We start from the raw sequence: 27,960 nt of genomic DNA, 5'->3' as shown, positions 1-27,960 counted from the left end.
CTGTGCTGGCCTCACCCCCCACCCGTGTTCTGTCCTCTGTGTCCCCGCCATCATGGCAGCACTCTGCCATGCCAACTCCTGTTCAAATGCTTATTCACACTCTGAGTGGCTGTTTCAATCAGCCAATCAAAGCATGGATTAAGCATTATGGCCAGACACACAGACAGATTAAGGCTTTTATAATATTAAAATATATATGATCCAGCGGCACGCCTACAGGCTGGGGAACTCCCTTCTCGCCAGTGTCGAGACAGAAAAGGATCTTGGAGTCATCATTGATGCCACAATGAACATGTGCCGACAAAGTGGGGACACGGTCAGGAAGGCCAACTTTACCTTGTCATGCATCCACAGATGCATCTCAAGCAGGTCCAAGGAGGTGATCCTCCCCCTCTATGAGACACTGGTCAGGCCACAGCTAGAGTACTGCATCCAGTTCTGGGCACCGCACTTCAGGAGGGATGTGGCCAATATGGAGAGGGTCCAAAGAAGGGCCACCCGCATGATCAGGGGTCAGCAGGGCAGGCCCTACAAGGAGAGGCTGAGGGACCTGAACCTGTTCAGCCTCCAAAAGAGAAGGCTGAGAGGGGATCTAGTGGCAGTCTACAAACTAGTCAAGTGGGGACCAGCAGGCTTTGGGAGAGTCCCTGTTCCCCCAAGCACTCCCAGGAGTTACAAGAAACAATGGACACAAGCTAGCAGAGGGTAGTTTCAGGCTAGACATTAGGAGGCGCTATTTCACTGTCAGGGCGGCTAGGACCTGGAACCAACCTCCAAAAGAAGTGGTGTTGGCTCCTACCCTGGGGGTCTTTATCAAAAGGCTGGACGAACATCTGGCTGGGGTAATTTGACCCCAGTACTCTTTCCTGCCATGGCAGGGGGTTGGACTAGATAATCTCCTCAGGTCCCTTCCGACCCTACCAACTACAAAACTATGCAACTATGAATATATTTATCGTGGTGTTTCACTTTAATCATGGAAAAATGTGGATTAATTAATTAATCTACATTAATGAATAAAATTTATTAATTGAGTAATTAATGAATCCACATTAATTAATGAAACAACATTATATAAATCTATATAGTGATGTTTCATTTTAATCGTGAAAAAATATGGATTCTGGGTTACTTTTTTTAACCCAGAAATTGGGGATTTCTTTTACCAGAGAAAACCAGGAACCCTGCTGATGACACACTCCTTTCAGAAAGTGAACCACTGTGTTCTGCACCAGCTGCAGCTTCTGAACAGTATTCAAGGTCAGCTCCACATAGAGTGCATTGCAGTAGTCTAGCTTTGAGGTTGCAAAGGGATGGATGATGATGGCCCTATCTGAATCTGAAAGAAAGTGTCAACCTTCTCATCAGATGAAGTTGGGGGAAGGAACTCCTAGTTAGTACTGCCACCAGAAAATCCAGGTGCATACTAATGCAGCAAACTTGAGTGACAAAGGGTAGCTTATCCCCATCAGTAACATGTGTTCCAATCCCATCCAGCCTTTTCCCCTGCAAGTAAAGCGATCTGCCTACCACCATCACCTCTGACTTGCATAAATTCACTTTCATTTGATTCACCAGCATCCAGTCCTCATCTTCAGCCAGGTACTGTAATAGGACCGGGATTATGGGGCCTAGGTCAGATGACAGAGAGGTAGAGCTAAAAGTCATAAAGCTTCAAACAGAACAGTGTAGCAGCAGTTATAAAGTACAGCACTTATCACAAAGTATAGCACTATATCACAATTGAGATGCAGTTCTGTATTAAAGACATCTTAAAAAGAGAACAGTTTGTTACATGCTACCAACATTTACTATTTGGTAAAAGAAAGTTCCTCTTTGGATAACTGAGGATGTACTGTAATGCACCTGTAATTTCATGTGCTTATTCTTTAAGAATTCTGAGTTGGAAATTATCAGGATTCTGCCCAGTTTGAGGGCATTAAGCTATATGTGTTTTGGTTCCACCTTAGTTATGGTCATTTCCATTTCCTGTCCTTACTCCAGTTGCTTTGTTCCTGTAGCCAATTATATTTATCTTACACCCCATACCTACTGTAAAGTGGCTGCACTTCTTTCCTTTTTTCCTTTTTATTACCATAGTTAAAGAATCTTTTGCTGTTTGTTTTAACCTCCTTGGCAATATCTAACTTAGCTTGACTTTTAGAAATGTGTATTTTATTATAAAATTGTAGAATTATGGGGCTGGAAGGGACCTCAAGTTTTATATAGTCCAACCTCCTTCCAGTTGCAGAATAAACTGTCCCATTAAAAAATGTTATCCAGGTTGGGGGTTTTTTCCTGAAAACATCCCATGAAGGAAATTCCACAACTTCCCTATGCTGCTAGTTCCTTTGTTCTACAGTTCTTATAATTACAAACTGTTTTTTCTAAGATTTCAATCTACATTTGTTTTGTGGGAGTTCAAACCAATCACTTTGTGTTCTGCTGTCTCTAATTACATCTGCCTTTTTATGACAGCCTTTCACATATTTGAATACTGCTATCATGTCCCCCATTCATCTCTTTCTCTCCAAGCTAAACAAACCTATAGCTTGCATTCCAAGCTATCCTGTATGGCTTGCATTCCAACCCCTGTCATCTTTGTTGCTTGCCTCTGGCTTCTCTATATCCAGTCCTCCAACTGAGGGCTAATCAGACCTGAATAGACTGGCAATATCACCATTTATGTCTTGCATAAAACACTTTTATTAAGGGAGCCTGTAACAGGTGAGGCACCTGGGGTTGCTGTAATGTCCCCTAGTGGTCATCTTGACCCTGCCTGGCTCTTGCCTTCACCTCCCAAGGTCCCACATTGATTCCTCACCTGCCACGTTTTTCTGTAACACTTGATGAGGGGAGGCTGCCTTGAGAGGCTGGTGAGCATAAGGTGCTCTATCTTTCCATCTCCATACCTGTTTATGTCTTATTCAACTTAAGGGCTAAAATCATGGCCTCCTTCCACCTCTACAGCTACAACCAGGCCTCGCAGATGTTACTCGGTACCCCATTCTGTCACTTGTAAGGGCCTTAGCCTCTAGGCTGACTCTCCGTTTCCTTTGGTTGCAGGCCTCCAGCCCTGGCCCACTGATTCGAGCCTAGCTCTCTTGGTCTTAGTCCTGTTGGCTCTCTTTTTATTTGGGCCTCTGGATCCCTTGCCCCTGTGTGATGACTGGTCCCCATGTCTCTCACTGTGGACCAGCCCTTAGCCCTCAAGGTGCGTTCTTTGGTCACTCTCTTTCCAAGCCCTGCCCAGGGTTTTCCCCTGTCAATCAAGGACCAGTCTGCCCTTCTGCACCTGTATCCCCGCTGAGCCTGCTGCATCTTCTCAAAGGGACAAGAGCCTCCTGGATCACTGCCACAGTTCTCTTTCCTCCCCTTCCCTTACTCCCAAGTCACAGAGCCCAAAATACTTTTGCTTTTTTGTCATAGCATCATGTTCCTGCCATACACTAAGTTTATGATCCAGATCTACCAGATCCTTCTTAGCAGCACTACTGAGTGAATAGTGTTGGCCAACCTGTAGCCTGTGTGCAAGGCATGTGGCACAGGATAGAGGGGGCAGGCAGCGCAACAATAGGTAGGGCAGGTAGCAGAATGCAAACAGAATAAGGCAGAGAGCACAAAGCAGCAGAGCAAGGAAAGGGGATTGGAGTGGCAATTAGGGAGGGCATGGGACTTATTTTGTGGTACATATTCCAAAAACAGTTGAATCCCAATAGCATAGCCAATTTTTCCCACACTATAACTTACTGCAACTTCTGGCATGTGCATTTGCATTTCTTCCCTGTAGTGTAGCACCTTACACTTGCCTTTATTGAATTTCTTTTTTCTTTCTTTCTATATTTTTTATCTGTAGCCTCATTCTCCAATGAATCCAGTTCCTTTTGAATTCCTTGCAGTACCTCTAGAAATTATAAGCATTATTACTTCATTGGGAATCTTGATCTCATAGGACTTTCAGCTAATTTTGCATTCAGCATGGATTGATAATATATCCATGGAACTAATTCATTTTCACCCCACTTCTTAAGAAACATAAAAACAAAATTAAATTAAGAATGTACCCTAAAAACAAACTGAATGAATGCTTGGCTAAGTTTGTGGGACCTCCCCCCCCCCCCCCATCAAAATAATATCTAAAATTTTCCAAAGGATTTCTTTAAGTTTATATTGATACTGGAATTTGTACCATAAGTGACATAAGCATACACAAAAATATGGATACACCTAAATTGATAGCAATAGTTAGTGCAACAGGTTATTCTTAAGCAAGTAAAAATAATTATTAGCTCTTCACCATTGACTATGATATCATAGAACATAACGATATGTTCCTTTTTCTCTTTAAAATTTCTTAGGTTTTCTTTTATTATTTTGCAATAGGCATCCAGCAGTTTGCATAGCATAGTTCACTAAGATTACTCCAGAGTATGCTCTCATGAGATTTCATAATCTAATTAGGTCCCATATTTGAATGGGAGCTCATCAGGGGACATACTACAGGAAGTAGCTTGCTGGTTTAGTAGGTTAATTTTTCCTTCTGAGTCAGTAGTGACTCACTAATGAATTAAGGTTTAGGCATGGTGTTAAGAAACACTGAGCTACTGGTAGTACCATTCTTTTAAAGGAAATGCAAAATCAAATCCCTGATTGTTTGTGTTCATTAAGGAGTCATTGTTACTGTTCACAATAATAGTTTCCTTTCCTGTCCAATTTTGGTAATTACATCCTGTAAGTCTAAAGTTGTCTAGTTGTTCCAAATGGAGAAGTTCAGGAAGTTCAGCACTACTGCCTGCCTTATAGTCTGCTGTGTTGCAGCTAAGATGTGAGCTACATTTCAGTGGTGAATCTTTATATATAATCTACAAATCATTTTATGACTCTTCTGGATAGAAAGAATGCAAGTGAAAATATGCACTAACATGTTATAATGGCACAGGTAGCAACTCTAGAGGTTGAATTTTCAAATGAGCTTAAAGTGAAGCATAGATTTCTACTTTTCTCTGAAAGTTAGTAGTCAGTATGAGATTTCATATATGGTTATTTTTTGTGCCCTGTGAATATTACATATAGTGTTGTCAGATTTCACCTCATGCATCTCCAATAGGAAGTTTTATAAATGGATTTTGAATTAAGTGTTTTTTTGGCAAGCCTATTGTGTTTGTTACCAATATCTTTTTAAATGCTCTCTGAGAAGGAGAGAAGGATCCTGAGTAGCTCTTAAGCAATTAATAGTATTTTAAAAACTGGAATAAGTAATTATTAGTCATTATTTGTCTTGCTATAAAGGCACTTTGCACACAGTTCAGACTGATAGGGAAGTGACACGTGAACAGTAGGGGTGTGTGAAATGGGACGTATTCAATTCAGATTCAGCCCAAATTGGGGGACAGTAGTTCGATTAATTGATTCAGATCACTGTCCCAATTCGATTCGGGTGAATCCAAATCTAAAGATCCGATGCTGATTCAGAGAATCAGCAATTCAGCCATAGACAAAGCTTTAAATGTTTTTTCTACATACAGTACGGTCGCGTCGTAAGCGCATTTAACTTGCGTGAATTCAATTTTATGCAGGGTGGGAGGGGGGGCGAGGCTGCAGTTTGTAGCGGCGGCAGGAGGTTTTGGCAGCGTAGTGGTGGCCCGGCAGCACACAGCTATCCTCCCCACCACCCCACGCTGCGCCGCTGCTGCCGGCCGCACAGCTCCAAACACTGCTCCATGGCAGCGGCAGGAGGTTGTGGAGGCAGAGGTAGTCGCTGCCGATTTACTATGCACGATTTTCACCTTACACGATGACCTTGGAACCTAACCCCTGCATAAGTTGCAACATGCCTGTACCTTGAGGTACCAGGCACGACTCATGAACACAGAGATGGTAGGGCAGATGGAGCCTCCCACAAGAGCACAGGGGGGGTCCCCCCATGCACTCAGTAGCAGACCTGAAGTGGACTGGAAGTATTTCTGGTCCATTTCTGGGTCGACCAGCAAGCGCATGGGGGACCCCATGCCCCCCTGGCTTGGTGATCTGCCACAGGGGGACCTCAGGTGCTCCCCCAGACCCAGGAGGCACCAGTCGCCAAGCCAGGGGGTGATCCCCTGTGAGCTCCACGGTAGACCCAGAAGTGGACCACAAGTGCTTCTGGTCCACGTCCAGGTCCACCGCTGAGTGTGCTGGAGACCTCCCCCCCCCCCCCCCCCAGTCCTGTGCAACACTCTATCTGCCCCAGCATCTCAGTGTTCATGAGCCACCTGGTACCTTGAGGTATGTAGAAAAAACATATAAAGCTGTGTCTATGTCCGAATCATCAAATCTCTCCGAATTGATTCATAGGGTTCCGATTCGATTCAGAGAGATTAAAGGGTCTCCTGATTTGATTTGGATTCAGAGATTTGGCTGCTGAATTGGGCTGAATCTCCACCAAATCAAATCTCAACCGAAACTTTGCGCAGCCCTAATGAACAGTCTTTTCCATCAGGAACTCTTCCTTTCACTCAAGTTTTATCCTTCAACAGAAGTCCCTATGCTACAATGGGGACATTTTTCTTGCAAAGTTGCTGGCACATAAGAACTTCCTGATTACCTTTTAAGGAATAAAATCTTCTCTGTCATCTGGTGTGCTTCTAATTTTCCAAAATGCTTCCTTCAATGACTTTGCCCAAGTCACTATCTTTAAACCTAGGAAATCAGAATACAAATAAGGTTCATTATTTATTTTAACATGCATCCACAAAGCAATAAAGTAATAGATTAAATTCCTTGACATTCATGTTTTTGTTGTTTTTGGTGGTTTGAAATAGGCATATTATAGCTGTATCCAATTTAATTGCTTCCAAAATAATATGTGTTTATTACCAAATGGAGTTTCTAGGATCCATCTACAGTAGAGGAATGTAATTCATTTGAATGTGCCTATGTATAAAATGTATACGAAATATTGTGAGAGTCAGGGATTTCTTAGGGTGATATATTTTATTGGATATTTTTTATTGTAGTCGGAAAAAGGTAGATGAGCTTTTGAATGCAAGACATCTTTCCTCATGTCTCTGATCACAGGGAGCTAGGCACTGCACAGTGCATGATTGGAGACTGAGGAAGAATGTCTTGCATTCAAAAGCTTATCTAACTTTATCCCAACTACATAGTTCACTCATGCTTCTTGAATAATTTATGGACCATCACAGCTACAATATCTCTCTTACGCTACTATAAAATATTATATATATTATATATACATGGTGATATAAGTAGTGTAGTGTCATATAATATTAGTGTTCTTAATATTCTGTGGAAATTCATGTTTAGTTGTGAGCAATTTCCTTACCATGTAAGTAAAAGAAACATGAAGAGCATTATAGTAAGTTATATTCCTTTAAAATATCTTTAGTACCATAGTTAAATATTTACAGTTCTATACAGCATACATGTCTTTGTTTCCATTCCATTGTATTCATGTTCATGTAGTGTATTTATCATTATGGTTTATTCATAGATTTAAAGAACTGCCTGTTCAAATAAGATCAATAAAAATTAGGTATCGGCTTTAAAATAGGCATATTCTCTTTCTCTGGAGTATTTTGTCAGGTTTCCTATTGAGATTTTTTTTCCATTTTTGTGCTTAATTGGAGATTTAAAAAATGCACATGGAGCAATCAAGGTGCTGCAGCAGTAAGATATATTGGACCATTCATTTGATTAGACAGTGTGGGCTCAAGTTTTATTCATTACACATACAAGGTTAAAGGTTATATTTATTGTTTGACAGGATGAAAAGCTAATGAAAGAGGCTGTCATAGATACATAGATTATCTTTTCACTACCAAACCATCAGGTGATCTGCTTATTTTCTCCTTTCTTGGGATTTCCTGTACTGAAATACGAGTGGTAGTGGGTGTTCACATGAGAAGTATGTGTGCAAGTCATATTGCACATTGAATTTCTTTAAGGGTAGCCCTTAAAATGTAATATGGTTTGTTTGTGTAAAATTGTATGACTTTTATTCCTAAATTACAGTGAGTGCATGAGTTTGACATGCTGCATTGTCCCTGCTCATTAAAGTGTAAATGGGAATTTTCCTCATTTACTGCCAGCTATGCATCCTGTTAAATAAAATGATTTCTTCACAAAGCAAAATCATACTAACATTGACATGTGTATGAGACATCATACATGCCCATTCATTGAATGGAAAAACATTTATTTTGTTAATATGGAAGGTGTTTGACTGATAGATGATGATAAGCATAACCACTTTCCCAAATTACTGTGCCATTTTAAGAAAAGGAAGTGATAATGCCTCAAGGCTTCTAAATGTAATAATGCAAATGAACGCACCGAAGTGTGAATATTTCAAGGCAAACCACTCTTAATACTTCCAAATGTCTCTGTACTGTGTAATGGAGTCTGTGGTTGGCAGAATCTTCTCTAACCAGACCAAGTTTCTACAGTTTATTTTAAAATTTTCCCTTTACCACATGAAAATCTACCACCAAGATAAAACTGAATTAGATTTCAGTCTGGTGCCAGCCACAACATTAAACATTTTGTTTTCTTAAATGAAAAGTTAATATCATGAACAACACTTCAATACTTCAGAATCTTTGAGATGCTTATGTTATGAAGAAATGGACAGATGAATATACCTGTTATAAAATAGTTAAACTTTGAATATGTTTAAATATATATTTTAACCTTGGAAAACTTTTATTGTTTCAAAGCCTTCTAACTCTGGTGTTGTTTTAAAACGTTGTTTTTTTTAAATAAAACATGTACTCCCAGATTCCATATTGTTTGGTGCAATTGGAATGCAGATAAATACACAGGATAGATACAATATGGGCTAGTCCCTTACAAATGCATTATTTTAGTGCCTTGGGAAATAGCAGGCAACATTTAATGTTACTACTGTAAGGAAGATACTTTCTGAGTATTGCCAACAAAATGGTAAATGGTACATGACTTACAAAACATGTCCATTGGATATAAACACTAGATTTATCAAATGCCCAAGGCCTAAGGAGATTAGCCAGATAAAATGTCATGCATTAAATGACAGCATGTTTTACATTAAATCAAAATAAACAGTTACTTTGCTTTTAAAGGAAAAAATGACAGGAAATAATGTGTTGCCCATGTAACTTTGTGCTGGTCAAGTAATCTCTTTGTGCCTCAGGCTTATGCATGAAATGGAGGGCATTTTTACATGTACTAAAGAACTGGGCACTTTAATTAGCAAGCCATGCTAATTAAATGCGCCCGCACAACATGTGTGTCAGTGGCGCAGCACGTCCCTGTGCTGAGAAAATGGCAGCGGGGTGCTTTGAACTAAAGCACATTGAACGTATTTTATTTCAAAGTGCACCACCGCCATTTTCTCTGCACCACTGATATGCGTGACATGGAAGGCTGCTACAGTGGGTCAATTTCTGTGCTCTACCAGACTTGATTAATCAAGTCTCCCCGCCTGTGTGTAAGTGGCTGGAGATACTGTTTGTATCCGCATCTGACAAGGCTGCTTGAGGATAAATCCAGATATACTTGGAAGATGTTACAATCTTGCAATGATGGAGCTATGTTAAAACTTTAATAGCTGATTTTGTGGGTTGACTCTGCTCCAGAGCTCTGAGAATTGTGACCAGCCAGTAATATATTTTTTTAAAGAGTCTTATAAATAAGCTTCCCACTTACAGAACTATCTTTGCTAATCAGCGGTGAAGGACAAAGTCCTTACTCCTCCTCTTTGTTTTCCCATTACTGCGGTCTTGGGAAAGTTGCCAGACACTTATGCAGTGCTTATGCTTACTAAGTGTGGGAACAAGTGTAGAAGCAAACTGCTGAGTATCACTAACTGCCCTAGATGGTCTTTCCACACTCTGCCAAACAGGAGATTTTTAGAAAAACTTCAGCATTTGCTTGAAATCTGCCATTTTGAAATAACGCTTCTTTGGTCATAGAGCTCGCTGAAGCACAATGAGCATTTATAGACTTGATCTGGGAGTGGGGAGCGGGGGCACTTTAATTAGAATGGAACGCCACATGTATCAACATTCCCATGCTGAAAAATTGTGGTGGGGGCACTTTAACTAAAGTTTGTTGAATGAGCTGGGGGCACTTTAACTAAAGCTCATTGAACAAGCTTAATTAAAGTGCCCTTACCACCACTTTTCAGCGCAGGGACTCTGGAGTCTGCTGGAGTGCAGTAATTACCATGTTCCAGCAGATTCAATTAATCGATTCTGTTCTGACATGCTGCATCTCAAAGCAGCCTCCCTGCATGTGTATAGGCACTGAATGGTCTTGACATTAATTTTTGTGTGATTCTGGGAAAATGGTATTGTCAGCTGCTTCAGAAAAAATGGAAATATCAATATCTTCTAGGGGTGTGCAAAGCAAGGCCTATTTGATTTGGATTTGGATTCGGCCTGAAACAGGGACAGTGATTCGATTCATTGATTCAGATCACTGTCCCTGATTCGATTTGACCGAACCTGAATCTCAAGATTCAATGGTAGTTCAAAGAATTAGCGATTCGGACATAGACACAGCTTTAAATGTTTTTTCTACATACCTCTAGGTAGCAGGCAGCTTGTGAATACTGCGATGGTGGGGCACATGGAGTGTCCCACAGAAGCATGGGAGGCTCCCCAGCGCACTCAGCAGCAGACCCGGAAGTGGACCAGAAGCACTTCTGGTCCATTTCCAGGTCTGCTGGGGAACACACTGGGCCCTCCCCTGCCTTCATCCCCCTGGCTCAGCGACTGATGTCTCCTGGATCTGGGGAGGGCACCTGGGATCCCCCTGCGGCTGATTGCCAAGCCAGGGAGGCACCGAGGGGCCCCAGTGCACTCCTCGGCAGACCTGTAAGTGGACCGGAAGTACTTTCGGTCCACATCCAGGTTCACCACCGAGCACATGGGGCCCCCCTGTGCTCCTGTGGGATGCTCCATGTGCCCCAGCATGCAGCAATCACGAGCTGCACTGGTACCTCAAGGTATGTAGAAAAAACTTTTAAAGCTGTGTCTATGTCTGAATCTCCGAATCTCTCCAAATTGATTCAGAGGGTTCCATTTCGATTTGGAGAGATAAAAGGGTCCTCTGATTCGATTCGGATTTGAAGATTCAGTCACCGAATTGGGCCGAATCACCACCGAATTGAATCAGGGACCGAAGCTTTGCACAGCCCTAATATCTGCTACAATGCCATAAATGGTTTCATCCGAATTATGAAATATATGAACTATAGATAAAGTAGTCCTTTGCAAGCGCTTAACCTCTTCCATTTAAATGATATCAAAATGTTTTCCAAAAATTTGTGTCTCACACAGTTGCTTGTGATTATATCCATTTTGCATGTGGAAAAATTGAGGGGAAAGTGTATGATTTATGTAACAACAAAAAATTCACTCGCAGAACTCTGGACTGTTGAGCTTCAATTCTGCTTAGCCACTAGACCATACTCCTTCACTATTATAACATCATACACACATATAATGAAATGTTAAATCACATCCTTATCACTTGCAGCTGTAAAAAGTACTATGGCATTAGATGCATGTATTTTCATAGACTAACACCTCTCACTGGCAGCTGCAAATGGTGTCACACAAACCCATGTCTTTCATTTTGTATTTGCTTTATAGAGGGTGTGTCTACATATAATGCAACTGAGCAATTATTACTGCATTTATTAGTACTTGTATTAGCAAGCACTAAGTAAATGTGCAGTAACCGGAGTTACTGCACAGTAGCACCGGTGAACATCTTTTAGGTGACAGTATTGTGCAGTAGCTTAATAATACTGTGCAGTAACATATTAGTAATATCCGTGCTGTGATTCGCTACTGCACAGTATTTTTTGGCTACCGTGTAGTCAGCATCTCTTATAGATGCACCTGGAAGGAATAAGAATTGCCTGTTAAGAAGTCTGATGATGTATATTATTAGTTATTATTTTGTAGACTTTGAAAAATTTCAGATGGGCATTGGGGCTTATTCTTCAATTCAAACTAGCATCACTAAGACTACATGATAGCCCCAAGCCAGCATCTTTTTATTGAATTTACCTTTTTGCAGTATTCAGTTATTTGCAAAGAGACACCAAACATTAGGGCAAATTAGTAAAGTACTGTAGTGTTTGCATTTACATGGCTTGTCAAATCAATAGGAAAGGAAAACTGTCTTTCAAGAAATGACTCTTTCTAGAAATTAACTGTTTGTACAAACATTTTTTTGTGAATTGCAGAATGTAACAATGTCCAAGCCTGTGCTGTAGATACAAGAACTAAACTGTAAAAAAGACTAAGCTGCATAAGTGATGAAACCTGAGTAAAATAAAGAAGGAAATATTTATTTTATTCTTTTTCCAGTAGTTGGAATGATGCCTGGAAAAAATTAAGGGAACGGGTTATGCTTCTCTTTCAAGAATGTTTTGTTGAGGTCTTGCAGGGCAATCTGCATCAGATAAGAGTGATCCTTTGGGATTACGTAGGCATTTTATACATAAGAGAAAGCTATTAACATACCCATGACACAGCAAAGTATTAGGCATCCAAAATATCTAGGGAAACAAAATGCGTTGTTTTAAGCTTTAATTGTTCATAATGTAGAACCATGTAAAACAGTCACTTGCTTATAACCCCAAAAACAAAGCATGAAAATGCTGAAACAAGAAATAATTAAAACTTCACTAGATACATCTTTTAATTATATACATGAAAGCATACTTACTGGTTTGATATTATTCTAGTATATCCAATACAAACTTAAAGTAAGTATAGACTCAGCATTAAAAATGCCTTCCAAAATTTGAAGTATGTATTTGCAGTTATGATGATGCTTGAGTTTGTAGTTTTGATATCAAATATTGGATATTCAAATATGTTGGTTTATACAAATGCTGAATATAGTAAAATATAGTGTTATTATAGTAAAAAAATACCTTATAGCTGCTCTGAGCCTTTTAGATAGGGTGGGATATAGAAGTAATAAATAAATTAAAAATTATATTTAAGTTATAAATTCCCTTCTAAAAGATATTTTAGAAATTCTAACACTTTTTACTATTTGTACCCTGCTATTACAAATCAAACAATTTAGGTATTCTGATAAAAAAGTCAATACATTTCTGAACTATTCATATTTGGGTCTGGTAATGCTACCTTTTACTAACTATAATGTTAAAAATTAATCCTTGAAGGGTTTTTTTGGCAAATTATTACTGTCATTCTTGTTATACTTATTATTACTAGACTACTAAATAATGCAGTCACATCTTATATGAAAAATACATATTTAAGATCACTTCACATGTATTATCTAATAGTTTGATTTACATTCCCTCCTGTTGTGTTTTCTTAATTCCAGGGACTGTGTTCCAACAATATCCACATAATGTCAATAGGCAGCCATGGCAAGCACATTTTACATAGGATTAGGTGTAAAATTAAAATTCAAGAACTAATCGTATGATATATAACATCAGAGCTCTATGCAGATGGGTTAAAAGCAGCAGTGCCTGCCTATACCTTCAATTTTTCATGAGTTTTTATCTGTTTTGTATAGCTGTGTGTGTTAGGGAGGCCTGAATGGGTTTTGCATTCTTGTAATTTCCATTCCTGTTGGTTTTTTGGGGTTTTGGTTTTGTGTTTTTTTTAAGAAAGAAGATTGTTTGTTTCTGTGAAACCTGGTTTTGTTCAGTCAGAGGGTAGATGCTGTCTTGCAGGACCATGAATGGTTTTCAAGTATTTCTGCTTAAGATCACCAAACACCGCCAGCAGTTCCATGTGAAATCTTTTCATCATGAAATGTGCATTACAAAGTATCCTGTGTGAGCAAAAGTCACTTTTCATTAGCTGTGTGATTATGGTGAATGACAACAACAGAAATATTAGTTTGCCCTTAATGCATTTTAAATGCAGTTTTAGAAGTTGGTTCCCAAACAATATTACTGAATTAATTGGGGAACTACTCTTACTTCAAGAAGGCCTTGAAACTTTGCAGATGTGAATCATATATATTTGTCAATTTAAAAAAAAAATCATGAGCTTTTTAGTACTCCAGGCTTTGAAATAAAATTCCAAATGCATCTCAGCAATCTAAATGGATTAGCACAATGTGGAAAGAGTTATCTGCACTTGACTGCTGCATTTCATATATAGGGAATCTTAACAAATGTATGCAGAATGAAATTGTGGCACACAGATCCAAAGCATACTACCCCTCAGCTGCTTTATAAATATGCATCTTTTAATCTTTTTACAGCCCATTGGTGCTTTGAACCCAAAGAGAGCAGTTTTCTATGCAGAGCGTTATGAAACATGGGAAGATGAGCAGACTCCACCTTATCATTACAACACCCACTATTCAACATCTACTTCTACATTGTCCTGGCTTGTTCGTATTGTAAGTATATTTGTACATACACACACATGCACACACACACACACACATATATGGGGGGTGGGGTTGGAGGTGGAGGGATCCTGACTTTCATTTAGTATATTTACTTCTAATGCTTGCTCTAATATTAATATATATTTAAATTTAGAAAAAATACACTTCTATCCAAAATTCTGTCAGTTTGCATCCAGTAACTAAAAATAGTCACTAAGTGTCCAACCTCTATTGGAAAAGATGGAGCATCTCTAAAGATTGAGATACTGATGGGCCTTGTGTTATGCCATAGGATAATAGGAAAGTCAGGCTGGAAGAGACTTCACAAGATCATCTAATCCAATCCCCTGCCCAAGGCAGGGACATCCCTGACTAAACCATCCTAAGCAAGTGGCTGTCTAATGCTCTTGAAAACATCCAATAATGGAGTTTCCGTGATTTCTCCAAGTAGCCTCTTCCAGTGCTTCACCACTCTCATAGTCAGAAAGATCCTCCTAATCTCCAACCTAAATTTCCACTGCTGCAGCTTGAGGCCATTTCTCCTAGTCCTGTCCCCTACAGCCACAGAGGAAAGTCCATCTTCATCCTTTCTGTAATTGCTCTTCAGGTATGTGAAGATTGTTATTGAATCCCCCATCAGTCTTCTCTTTTCAAGACTAAATAATTCTAGTTTTCTCAGGCTTTCCTAGTAAGTCGTGCCTCCCAGGCCCCTAATCATTAACTATCCATACCCTTCTTATAGTGTGGGGCCCAAAACTGGACACAGTATTCCAGGTGAGGCCTCACAAGTGTCATATAGAATGGAAGAATCACTTCCCTTGATTTGCAATTGACACTCATATAGAAAGAACCCACTGTGCTGTTGTTTCTTTTGCAGCAAGAGCACACTGTTGGCTCATATTCAGCTTATGGCCTACTGTAACCCCCATGTCCTTCTATCCCATCAAGTGAAAGAGAAGTGTGAAGGCGGGTGGGGCGAACAGCTCAGGCTTTGTCAAATGAACTTTGGGTGTAGTGCCAATTAAAGACTTGGTTGGAGAATCTCATAACATGAGATGATTTCTTGAAAGGATCAGAAAATATTTTCCCTGCCTAAAACTCTTTCTATATGGAGTACAGAACAAATGACTTGATGCAATTTGGAAAGGTTAAAACTTCCTTTGAGACTTTGGGTTGAAACATTTGCCCCTCAGGATACAGGCCTTCCAGTGATAGTAGCATTGATGTATGATGAGGGTGAAGTCCATATTTAGAATTGTGTGGAAAACTTGCAATGGGCTGGTGGTTTTTTGTTTCACTTTGTTTTGTTTTTAACCATTTTATTAGCCACATTGAGTCATTTGCACATCGTTCACTCACAGCTTTATTTAAAAATTGCCTTTGTACCAATAAATTATTAATTGATTGTAGAATTTATACTGTCATACATGATATTGTCACAGTACCTCAATTAAAATAACCCTAAAATCTAAACTTTTTCAAGATTGTTTCTACTGTAGTTTGCAGATTATATAGTAATTGAAGAAAAAAATGTTTTAATCCCTCTTTGTACAACTTCTTTTTCTAAATATTTTCAGTATTCTGCAGGATGGAGTTAAAAGAGGAGAGAAAGTTGTCATTAAATGTGATGATTGGGAAAGAATAGTATTTTAGTTTTATATTTTCTTCACTTACTTGTTAGAAGAGGGCTTCCAGAAGATTTTTCATACTTCTATTACTGTCATCATCTGGAGTAGCCCTAGGCAAAGGCTAAATAATCATCTGTTTAAGCAAACACATCTATGCAAGAACGAGCAGAATAGGGCTACCTTGACCATTTGCAAATTAGCCAGCCCCAAGCTACTTTAGAGATTCTGTTCCACTGGCTGCCAACTAAATGAATATTTTCTCTGTCTTCTCTCAGTCACGAGCAATGGTATGTCTTTGGGTATCATATACTCAAGAATCTTTTGTAGTGCTGTGATACCCACTGCATAGCATTGTGAATTTAATAACTTTAACAGTACCTGTTATATGTGGCTGAGAAGAAGCTGACACATTCTGAGAAGGAAATGACAGAGAAGTTTCTGATAAGAGACTTACCAGTCAACTGGTAAGACAATATGGGTGAGGAGGAATTAATAAGAAAGACATTTTTCCCATGTATAAGATAAAATTATATGGCAGAAAATTGTCTTTAGTGTTATATTACCAAATACCCTCTTGAAAATATTTCATAAATGTTGAAGTTCTGACACATTAAGGAGATCCATATATCTAAAAACCATGTATAGTTCTTCCTAACCCAAAGAAAAGAATATGTTGATTATTAAATTAGTATACTAAGTGTTCATTATATTCTTCTTAGCTGTTTTAAACTATTCATGAACTGTGAGTAAATTTTATGAATGACATGTTGTTCTTGAATTGTTCCATTTTTATGTTTAATAAACAGTGACTTTAATTAAATTTTTGTTAATTTTGGCCCATATTCAAGAAAAGAGCTACTTTGTTTGAAAGTTTGTAGTCTGATGAGTCTGCTCATTGTCTGAATGTAGAACAGGGTATTGATAAGGTAGTATTCATTCTCATATTAGACTTATGCTTTGATGTTGTTATTTGTTTATTTAACACTATATGTTCTTGCAGTCTACTGACAGTAAAAATACAGGGTCCCTGCCTTGACTGTCTTACAGTATAAATCTGACAAACAGCATAGTGAAAAATGGCAACAGATCAAAGAGGAAGAAAGCAGAAAACAAAGGAAAAGGAAAGCTTGCTTATAAAGAATATTATTTTCAAGGATTCAGCATTTTTTTGTTTCATGATTTTAATTAATTTAATTTTCCAAATGTATTGACATGTTATAGAGGAGGCAAATAATTACAGAGAAGAGATTAATGATATCATGTTGACAAAGTTGGTAAGATTTGAGGGAGCATTTAGAGGAGAAAAAGCATGTAAGTAGATGTTTATAGTGTCATTGTGAGATTAGTATTGCAATGAGAAGAAATCATGAAAGGGAGGGAGGAGTGTACAAAGTTAAAAGTTTAATAGCAGGAGAGGAGAAGGAAGAAACACAAGATGAGATTGAGCAGAGCTTTGTACAATACTGAAAGCAAGGATAAGAACAGAATAGATATGCAAAGACTCAGGAAAAATACTGGGGCTCTTAGGGTTAACAGGTAGAATGGTACTTGAAGATAATTTCATGTAAAATGGAAAGCAAAAAAAAAAAAAAAAAAAGTCAAGCCAAGAAAGAAGTTATAGTGAAGAAGTTAATAAGCTATGAACCAGGCTTCAAAAAATTAAGACAAGCATGTAACATTGTACTTTTGGGCCAAGGACAGACAGTTAATTGATTCCGTTTTTGCAAGTTAGTCTAAACTGCATAGCTTGAACCAATAAGCAAGTGAACAGAACTTTTGACTCTGGAAATGTAGCCACATGCCTGCAGTGGCTCAGGCCAGAAGCTGGGGGGTGCTAGACCACACCTCTTGGCTGGGCTGAAGCAGAGAGCTTGGGCCAAGGCTAGCCCACCCACCCTGCAAGGGGTGGGTTTGCAGGGGAGGTGCAAAGCATCCTAGGATGCTGGGGGACTGTGAGTTAACTTGAATCTAGAGGGATCTGGGATATTTCAATATGGCAATTTAACTTACATCAGTTAAGTCTGATACCACATCTGTAGAGATTTACTTTAAACCAGTTTTGGACATTTTCAAAGCAGTTTATGTGCACTGAGCTTCTGTTGCATTACAGATTTGAACTGGTTTCCTATCACTTATACTGGTTTTTGTGTCATTTCTGCCCCTAGACTTGGAGACAGTAAGATTTGATGGAAGTTTGGGGGAAGATATGCCATATTTATTTGAATGTAAGATGAGGGGTTTTTCCCTTAATCATCTTGGGGTAAAAGTGCTTCATCTTACATTTGTATACAAGGATTATACATTTTCCACATACAGAATTTAGTTATTGGGAGAGGTCATCTTATATTTGAGTAAATGTTATAGATAAAATGGAATATAACAACTGGCTCCTGGCTGCACAGGGAAGTCTGCACATGCAGCCTGGAGCTGGCTTGAGACTGTCCCATTTTGAACCTATCATGATCTATCGCTACTCAAACCTATCACGATTGCAGAGCAGTAAGATGCATATAGACAGCTGGGCAGCAGGGGAATGGGAGATCGTGCCTTGCCCCCAGCAGCTGCTTGCTGCTGGGGTGGGCTCCGCCACTGGAGCCTGGGCTTGGGCAACATCTCCCTGCCTTGGTAGCAGGGAAATCCTGGGCTCTGCTCTGGGATCATGTCAAAAAAGTATAATTTTGAATATAAGGGAACAAGGAAAAGTGAAGTGAAGGAAGTGATAGTAAATTCATAATCAGTCAGAGAATCTTCACTGTGCAAATATGCAAAAGGGAACCATTCTCACACTTCTTTGATTTTTATGTGGCTTTACCCAGAGGTGTGACTAATGGGTTGAATTAATACTATATAGAACCATGTATTTTAAAGAAATATAAATAAAATAGCCCAGGGTTTGTTGATTTAAGTATAAAGGGTATTTATAAGCTAAAGTATAAATCTTAATGTGAAACTTCAGCAAAATATACATATAATAAAATATTATTTATCAGTGCACTTATTCATACCATCCATATCCACAGACAGTTGGTATATACATAAACATTTGTGGTAAGTTCACAAACAGTAGGCTATGCCACATGATCATTAGAAAGAAATAGCTTTGGCTTTATGAAAGCTTTTCTAGCCATCATTTAAAAATAGTGAAATAACTGTCTAGCTTATAGTCTTAGGTAGACAATTTAGCATTAGCTGTTTTTCCTAAGCCTGCTACCACAAATCCATCACAGAAGCTATGATACGTAGAGTATACTCAATACCACTTCATGTTGGATCTGACAGTTCTCAATGCTGTATGTGAAGGAAAATTCTCTTAGGACACCTAAACATGTGATGGACCTCTGCTCTGACATGTGGTAATTAGCATGATAAATTGAGTATGCTGAGAGTCTGCTGGAGCGTGCTAATTAGCGTGTTCTAGCACCCTCCGTGTGACGTGTATTCAGCATCCCTCCATCTCAAAGTGGTGGTGGGGGTGCTTTAACTAAAACTCATTGAATGAACTTAAGTTAAAGCACCCCACCACCAGCATTTTGAAGCATGGGATGCTGTATACACGTGATGCTGTGGGTGCTTTAATTAGAGCCACTCCAATTAAAGTGCCCTCGCAACCATGGAGCAGGTGTATAGATGCCCTTAGAGCCTAGCTCTGTTTTCCTTAGACTGTGATCCATTACTTGCTTAGGGTTTTTGCCATAGCAGGTATCTGTTCTGGTAAGATGCAGTACTATCAAAGCAAAGGAACTGCAGGACTTATGTTTTCAGATTTCCATTCCAAGATGCTAAATGTTCCTGTCTGGTCCTTCAACCATTTTTTGAGATCTCAAGATGCTTTTTATTTGTTTGTTTGTATTTTCATTAAAATACAAGCACATGTTATAGCTATTTTCTGTTGAATTGGGATTTTAAAAATCTCTTTAAATATATTATTCAGAGAAGAAACAGCCAGATCTGTAGTATATTAGTAATCACCTTCAACCTGTGCCATTTCTTGCCACATTAAAAACTGTTACTCCATAGTACAAAAAGACATTGTAAGTATACACTCGGACCACAACACTCCCCTAATTCTGTGGCTCTAATGGTGGAAAGTTGGCTTTAGCTGCTCTGCCTATGATTCCTCTTGTGGAAAAGGAGTGCCCAAAAATTATGCACCCTGCATATCATAGGATTATATGTAAAATTTTTAAAACCAAGTTTCTGTTTTGTAATAATTCATTTTTATTGGTGTTTGGGTTAAAAATTAAATTTACAGTGTAAATTTACAGTGTTGAACAAAAAAGGGCAGGGATAAAGAAGTAATCCAACTGATGGAGCTAAAAAAACCCTTTCAGTTAATTTTGGTGAGTGGAAAGCCCAACAGACACTTATGACATGATTAATCACATCATTAAGCAGTCACCCAGCCACATGTTAATGGAAATAATGGTGTAATAAAACAAATAATAAACCACAAAGTTATTGCACAAAATATATGTAATAACTACATGGCTGGTTCTCATTGTGCATAATATTGAATGGATGGCCAAGCATCAGCTAATTGGGGCTCCCAGCCCCAGGGGCGCATGGGGCTCTCGACTCGAGTGTGCTCTGACGGCTGGGAGTGCCGATCATCTGACAGCTGCTTTCTGCCTCAGGGGCACATCAGAGTTAAGGGCTCCATGTGCCCTTGAGGCTGGGAGTGGTAGTCATCTGATTTGCAGACCCAACCTCTGAGGTGCATGGAATCCCACAGATCCGACATGCTCCAGAGGCTTGGAGTGGCAGCTGACTGGGGCTCCCAGTGTCAGGGGTACATCAAAGTCAAGAGCCCTGGTGTGCCCTTGAGGCTGGGAGCAGCAGTCAGCTGATCTGCACTCCCAGCCTCCACGGTAGATGGAAGCTCTTAGACCCAGTGCACCCCAGAGGCTGGGAGTGGCAACTGACTGGGGTTACCAAACTCAGAAGTACATTGGAGTCAAGGGCTCTAGTGTGCCCCTGAGTCTGGGAGCAGCAGGCATCTGACCAGTACTGCCAGTCTTTGGGGTATTTTGGAACCCTTGACTCTCAAGGCTGGAAGAGCCAATCAGTTGACTAGCCTGCTACTTGCGGATACAGAAGAAACCTGGGGTCATGATCCTGGGCTCCCCCTGCACTGGCAGTATGGCACATTTGAGATCTGATCCCCAAACCCGCAATTGTGTGTAGCACAGCAGTAGGTGTAATTGGTGGGATCGTGCATTAGATCCCATTGTGCCTTTAACCGAACATCTGCCTTAGACACAGTTCTAGGCCTGTAAGAACACCATCAAATTGCTGATACTACAGTCCAGTAAAAATAACTGCATACAACAGTATGCAGTTTCATAGCATCTGTCAAAGTAAGCTGTTGCTTACAAAAACGTATGCCTTTCTGAATTAGTCTATAAGATGCTACTCTACCCTGCCTTCTTCTCAACTTCAGACCAGCATGGCTAACTACCTTTCTCTGCATACAACAGTAGTTATTTCATGTGAGTAAGTGTATGTTGAGTAAGCACTGCTTCATATTAACTTTTTATTTTCTGATTTTTGTATGTTTATATTTGCAATGTTGAACTTCATTAAAGTAGGTGAGTGTTAGATACAACAATCTGATATTTCCCATTTTATTCAGCTTTACTGAATTGTAATTAAATGAGAATTGATCCATACTCATCAGTTGGCTAGGGATAACAAGAGACTTACTGCATATATAGAACTAACTTCTTAAGATCAGATATAAAAATGTATTTTATTAAGTATAACTAAAACTATAATGTGCATTGTCAATAGGGTTTGGATACTTTATCACAAATTATTTTCTCTTACTTGAGCATGGGTTTACGTTCATTATCTGGCAGCAGGAGAAGCTTGTTATCCTAGGCAACACAGAAGTTAATGCCAAAACTCCCACCAATTTCAATATAATCAAGATTTCAACCTGTCTTTCTTCCCCTCTGTTTCTGTAGTGCTTGGAGGCCAAGGCCAAGCCTGTTCACTAGTAGGGAATGAGCAGGTCCAGTATCATCCTGCTTCACCTTTGAAATAAATACCTTGAGGAGGAGGTAGTAGAACACCCAAGACCTGAGCAAACATGTTTGGCAAATATCAAATTAACCAAAAAAGCAGTTTCAATTCTGAAACTTTTCACAAATTCACCTCTAATTCACAGAATCATTTCAGTTGGAAAAAAATAGAGTTAAATTAATAAGACAGCTGCTGCTGCTGTTATCGTCTTTTTATCCAATAGCTCCACTTAACCAGGAAGATCTGGTTTCATCACTACCTGAAGGTATTTTAAACCAGAGTTCCTGCCTTCTTGAAGATTGCCTTAGGTACCAGATTTTTGCATTTTATATTGAGGTGCTCTCAGTCTTTCCACCTGATACTGTTCCATTTTGTATGAATTAATGTAACATTTATGGAAGCAGAAACTGGAACATAGGTGTCCTTTATATAGTGACACTTCTGCTCATATTCTCTTTTTGCTCTAGCAAATATTAGAATAGCTCAAATTGGAGACATTCATGGAGACCTAACTTAGAATACCACATATGTTAGTGGTTAGGATGTTCGCTCACCTGAGGGCGGGGAGACCATTTGTTCAAATTTCTGTCCTGAATCAGGTAATGTGAATGTAAACCTGGAGCTCCCAATTCTTAGGAGTGGCCTAACTATGACACTAAAGGGTATTTTGGCGCACGTACTCTCAGTCCCTCCATCTACTGCTCTGTTTTCCGTTCTCAGCCCTGTGCTGTCTGCCTGATCTGCTGCTTTGCTTCTGGCCCTGTCTGCCATTGTGCTGCCTGTCCCCTCCGTGATGTGCCGTGTACCACAAACAGACACTACCAGCGCCACAGGCTGGCCATCCTTGTCCTGGAATATATAGGGTGGTGGATTGGACAGCCTTGTGGAGATTGGTAAAGTGGTTTAATTCCACTCAGGCAGAGAAGGGAATTCAACCTGAGTACTCTAAGCACTGATCTGCTGGATGAAGAGTGAGAACTATAAGCTGCTTTCCCCCGCTTCCCCAACCATTCGTTTCAAATAATTGAAACAAAATGTTTCATTTGACATGGAAAAAAAATGTTTTTTACTTCAGTAGGAAAAAATGAACAATTTTAAATGACTCAACCCAATCCAATTGTTGTTGTTGTTGTTGTTCAGTCCATCTGCCTAATTGAAAATTTAATTACCAGTATTACCACAGCTCTAATCCACACTGGTGGAAGACAAGTGGCCCCCAAGTGATTTTTATCACTGGCAGTGAATGAAGTATGAATTTTATTCCTTATATTGGAGAACAATGAAATGCGTTATAATAAAACCAACGGTGCAGCTTTATAGCGTTCACAGTAACACCATCTTTAAATGAAGTGGCAGTAATGTGCAGTATAGAGTAACAATATTAAATGCATTGTATATGCATAAATACAGATCACTGTAGTTATATGCTCTAACTACATGTATTGTAATATTTAAAATTATTGTGAAATGATGTGAGGGCTCTGAGATAAACCTAGTAAAAGCTCTGAATTTCTGTTAAGGATTAAAAATCTAGAAGATAGACACAACAGGTTCCTAGTAGGATAACATAATGGGGCACCCTGTAGTGCTCAACTATTAAAGGTTTAATCCTTCATTATGAATTTTCTTGCTTTTGTATATTTGTCTCAGACGCTTAAAATAATGTTGTCATGGAATTTTGGATTAATGTTTTTACATAATTTACTGTAATTACATCATTTTTCTGGCTTTTTTTTTCTTAATCCACCAACTGCTTCCAGTTTCAGAATCTCAGCATTGACCCATAAACTGTTATACAATGATCATGAAATTGAAGCATCACTCCATCTTCAAAATATTTTGGAAAAGTTATGATAGGCAAGGGCTTTTAGAAAGCCAACTTTTCTTCAATCAGGTTAATAAGATTTAAGTTTTTTCTTTATCAGTAAGTTGGAAAGTGGCCTAGTTCATAAAAATTGCCATTCTAAGCATATAGAGAATACCTTTTTCATTAAAAAAACCCTGAATTTTAAAGTTTTCCATAATTAAGACATGTTTTGTAAACATTGTATGCATATTTCATATGTGAAGGTCACCAAGTGAAGCAAATCTGGTCTTGTCAAACTTACTCTGCTTCTTTCTGCATTATGATTCATTCCATTCTTTGGACAGTGCTCAGCAAACATGCCATTGCTGAATATTTTATATCTTTCACTTCAGTATGTGTTTCTCTGCCTTGTTCACTGCCCACTACATCCCACATTTGGCAGAATGGGAAGAATTACTCTGCAACATGTATTCACTCTAACCTCATAACTATTACATCAACAAACACTGAGTTAGCATTTTAATTAAAACTTTTTGGGTTCTTTACAATTGTGTGGGTGAAGATGATTGCCATTGCTAAAATTTAAGTGCTGCTCCCTTTCAGTTTCTGTTTTTTCTATTTTTGTTAGCAATTTCCTGGCTTTTTAAATATGAAAAGGATAAACAAAAATCCATTATTTAGAAGTACTTGCTGGACAACAGCAGAATATCCTGAAGTGAAGCAGATGTGGGACATTTTCAGTCTAGAAGGGTAACTGAAAAATTATCCTTTTATAAGGATAAACAAGACTTCTAACTTTTATGTGATTGCAGAATTTATCTTATGATCTGGGGATTTTATCTCTTAACTCCAAACCATTCTAAGATTGCTAGCATATTATGACAGTAATGGGGGTGTCATCTTGATTCTTCTTTATTTGCTTGGTATGGGAAAAACAGAGAGCTCCAGAGGTTTCCTTTAAAGATATTAGGGGAACAACGGGATGAGGTAATAGGGGAGAAAAGGGAGTGCTCTCCACTTTCATCCTTTTCTTCTTTTTCCCTTCTTCCTAGCTCCACATATGTTTTTTCTATATAATTTTAATTATTTCTAGGAGCCACCAAATACTTCCCAAATTGAAATATCCTGCAGTGACTCCTCCTGCTCAGTCCCACAGAATCAGTGTTAAGATTGGCATCTCTCTTTGAAAGTTTTTGTAGTGTCTTAACAGGATATGCAATTCCATACATTGTTGAAACACATCTCAGGAAGCAATGGAGAAGGAAAAAAGGAACAAAAGTCAAACTGCTATTTATGTGATGTTCATGGGCAGATCTAAGAGAGGAGTGTTCCATGCAAGTGTATGGAGCTCTTTGAACTTGCAGCTGGTTTTCTCAGGCTTTTGCAGTAGCCACTGCTACAGAGTCCAGGGGACTAGTACTGCTGCTGTTCACTCCACTCTTTTCTGCTGCCTCCATATTTGGCACCCTCTTCCCCATGTCAAATTTGGAGGCAGCAGAAAAGTAGGGAGTGAACAGTGGTTGTACTCATGCCCTGGGCTCCAAAGCTGTGTGAAAGCAATGGCTCCAGTAAGACCCTGCACTAACTAGCATGTGTGTATGCATGAAACAGTTAAAGGGGCAGGATCTGACCCTGGTAAAATTAATTATGCACTGATTGAGCTGGAGCTGTGTGCAAATTGAAACAACAAAAACAACAACAAAAAGATGAGGTCATGCAAGAGAATGAACCAGTGAAGATGGGGATGGATTTGAAGGCTCAAGCTATAACTTTATTAACTTAAACATTCACAGAGAGAAGGCAGAACATGGTGGCACATTAGAGACTAACTGGTTCAGAAAGGTCTTGGTTCTGATTGTTAATTACTCTCACTGTTAAAAAAATGTATCTTATTATTATATAAATTTGTCCAACTATTAGCTTCCCCGTATTGGATTTCGTGACCAGAGATCCCGGTTTTCTCTGATTTAAAAAAATCCTCAATTTAAGGATTAAAAATGTAACCCCAAATCCACATTTTTCCATATTTCAAATTCCACATGAAACACCACTATGTGTGTGTGTATATATATATATATTGGTATTTCATTTTAATCATGGAAAAATGTCGATTTGGGGTTACATTTTTTAATCCAAAAATTGGGGATTTTTTTCTTTAATCAGAGAAAACCAGGATCCCTACTCATGACTTCCTCTAGAGTGAAAACCAATCTGATTTCAGAAATGACCTCTTCAGGTAGGCATTATAGACTGCAATTAAATCAGCTCTTTTATTTTTGGATAAGCTAAATAGATATGAATTGTTTTATTCACTCACTATAATACATTATTTCCACACTTCGAATTATATTTGTAGCTCCTTTTAGATACCTTGCTACAAGAGAGAAAGTTAGCCATGTTAGTTTGAAGCCAGGTAGAAGGTAAGTCAGGGTAGAAGCTTAAAGCACCCAATGAAGTAGCTTGTTGCCTATGAAACCTTATTCTTCTATGACCCAGTTACTCTTTAAGGGTGCTGTGAGGCTTGCGCCCCTTTTACCGCCCGGGCTGTCGGGGTATGGCCCCTCCCCTCAACTCACCCACCACAACTTTGATGTTAAACGTACTTTAAGAGGGGTCTGCAGTGGAGATCTTTCCTGGGTGGGCCTCCCTGATAGGTGGTGGTGCTTACGATCGTCTGACATGATGTTCCACAGGGCTCCACCTCCGCTACACCCCGTCTACTCGCCAACCGGTTGGTGATGCGTTAATGCTGTCTTCTGGTCCTATATGATGACCAGGGACCTGTCTACTGGATTCCCGGCACTCTTTCTCCCCTCTTGAGGTAGTTTTTACTTCAAAGGAAATATTCCTTTGAGTAAGAAGGGACTGCAGGGTTGCCTCCCTTATCCCAGCCCCCTCTCGGGGTCTCCGATGCCTCCTCTCCCCTACTGTAAGCAGGGAGCTCCCCTGCTTCCTTGGTATCCGCTTTTTCCGGCAGCTGTGTAGGTGCTCCTGCTCTGCCTTCTGCAAGAAGCTTAAAGCTTTCTCCTGTGCTGCCTGCTTGAGCCACGCAGGCTGGGTTCCCTCCTCCCCATGCCGGAGCCCAACTCATGAGCTGCCAGCCCGTGTTCTCTCTCTCCGGCTCTCTCTCCGCCCCAGCTCCAGCGGGGCTTTTAAACTTTCTCACAGCAGCCAGTACGGCTGCTGGGATTGGCTCAGCTGTTCCCTGCGCCGGAAACAGCTGATTAAACAGCCGGCGTAGTGCCGGTTCGCGCAGCTGCGGCTGCGGGCACAGCTCCTGCTCCGGCTGCTCTGTGGGAGGTACGTTAGCCCCTCTGGGGGCTTTTTCTCGGGGTCTGAGGCCCATGGGGTCTACTCTCTCCCCCTTGAGAACCTGTGGGAGTGCCTCACCGCCACAGACCTCCCCCCTTAAGTTGCCTTGTGGTGTCTGGTGTTCTCAGGCGACGGCCTGTAGCACCTGATACTCCTCCGCATGGATGTGACCCGATCCTTCTTCTGGTTTGTCCGGGCCTTCCCATCTGGACAAAAAATCAGCCACAAAGTTATCTTTGCCTGGATGGTGTACCACAATGAACTTGAATGGCTGCAATGCCAAGGCCCAGCGGGTGATCCGGGCGTTCATGCTTTCTTTCTGCGTCAACCACTGTAGTGGCGCGTGGTCTGTCACTACCACAAACTCCGTCCCCATTAGGTAGTACTTAAAGTATTCTATTGCCCAGCGTATTGCTAGACACTCCCTCTCAACTGTGGCATATCTGGTCTCCGCATGGCTGAGTTTTTGGCTGGCAAACACGATTGGGAATTCTTCTTGCCCGCATCTCTGGAGTAATACTGCTTCCAGGGCCTGTCCTGATGCATCTGTCTGTAAAACGAAAGAGGCATTAAAGTTAGGTGTGTGCACAATAACATCATGGTGCATTGCCTCTTTTAAGTCTTGGAAGCTCTTCCACATCTCTGGTGTCCATTTCAACAGAGCTATGGACCTCCCAGCCAATGCGTCCATGAGCGGAGTGGAGACAGTTGCAAAATAGGGTATGAATCACTGATAATAGTTAACAAGTCCCAAGAAGGAACGCAGTTGTCTGAGGGTTTGCAGTTCCTGGAACTGCA

At 39.9% G+C, this 27,960-nt stretch overlaps 1 protein-coding gene across 9 annotated transcripts in view; it reads left to right on the top strand.

Moving 5' to 3' along the window:
* The window catches only part of NBEA (neurobeachin), an 882,854-nt gene that overhangs the window by 745,463 nt on the left and 109,431 nt on the right, over positions 1-27,960 (top strand). For all 9 annotated transcript variants that reach the window (XM_019498256.2, XM_059716302.1, XM_059716129.1 and 6 more), the window contains one exon: positions 14,260-14,400. In XM_019498256.2, coding sequence (XP_019353801.2) covers positions 14,260-14,400 — 141 coding nt within the window. The remainder of the gene's footprint in view (positions 1-14,259; positions 14,401-27,960) is intronic.

The sequence above is a fragment of the Alligator mississippiensis genome, chromosome 1 (assembly GCF_030867095.1).
Source record: "Alligator mississippiensis isolate rAllMis1 chromosome 1, rAllMis1, whole genome shotgun sequence".
NCBI classification, from domain to species: Eukaryota; Metazoa; Chordata; order Crocodylia; family Alligatoridae; genus Alligator; species Alligator mississippiensis.
Note: the sequence above shows the minus strand (reverse complement) of the source record. Positions and strands in the feature narration are given on the sequence as shown.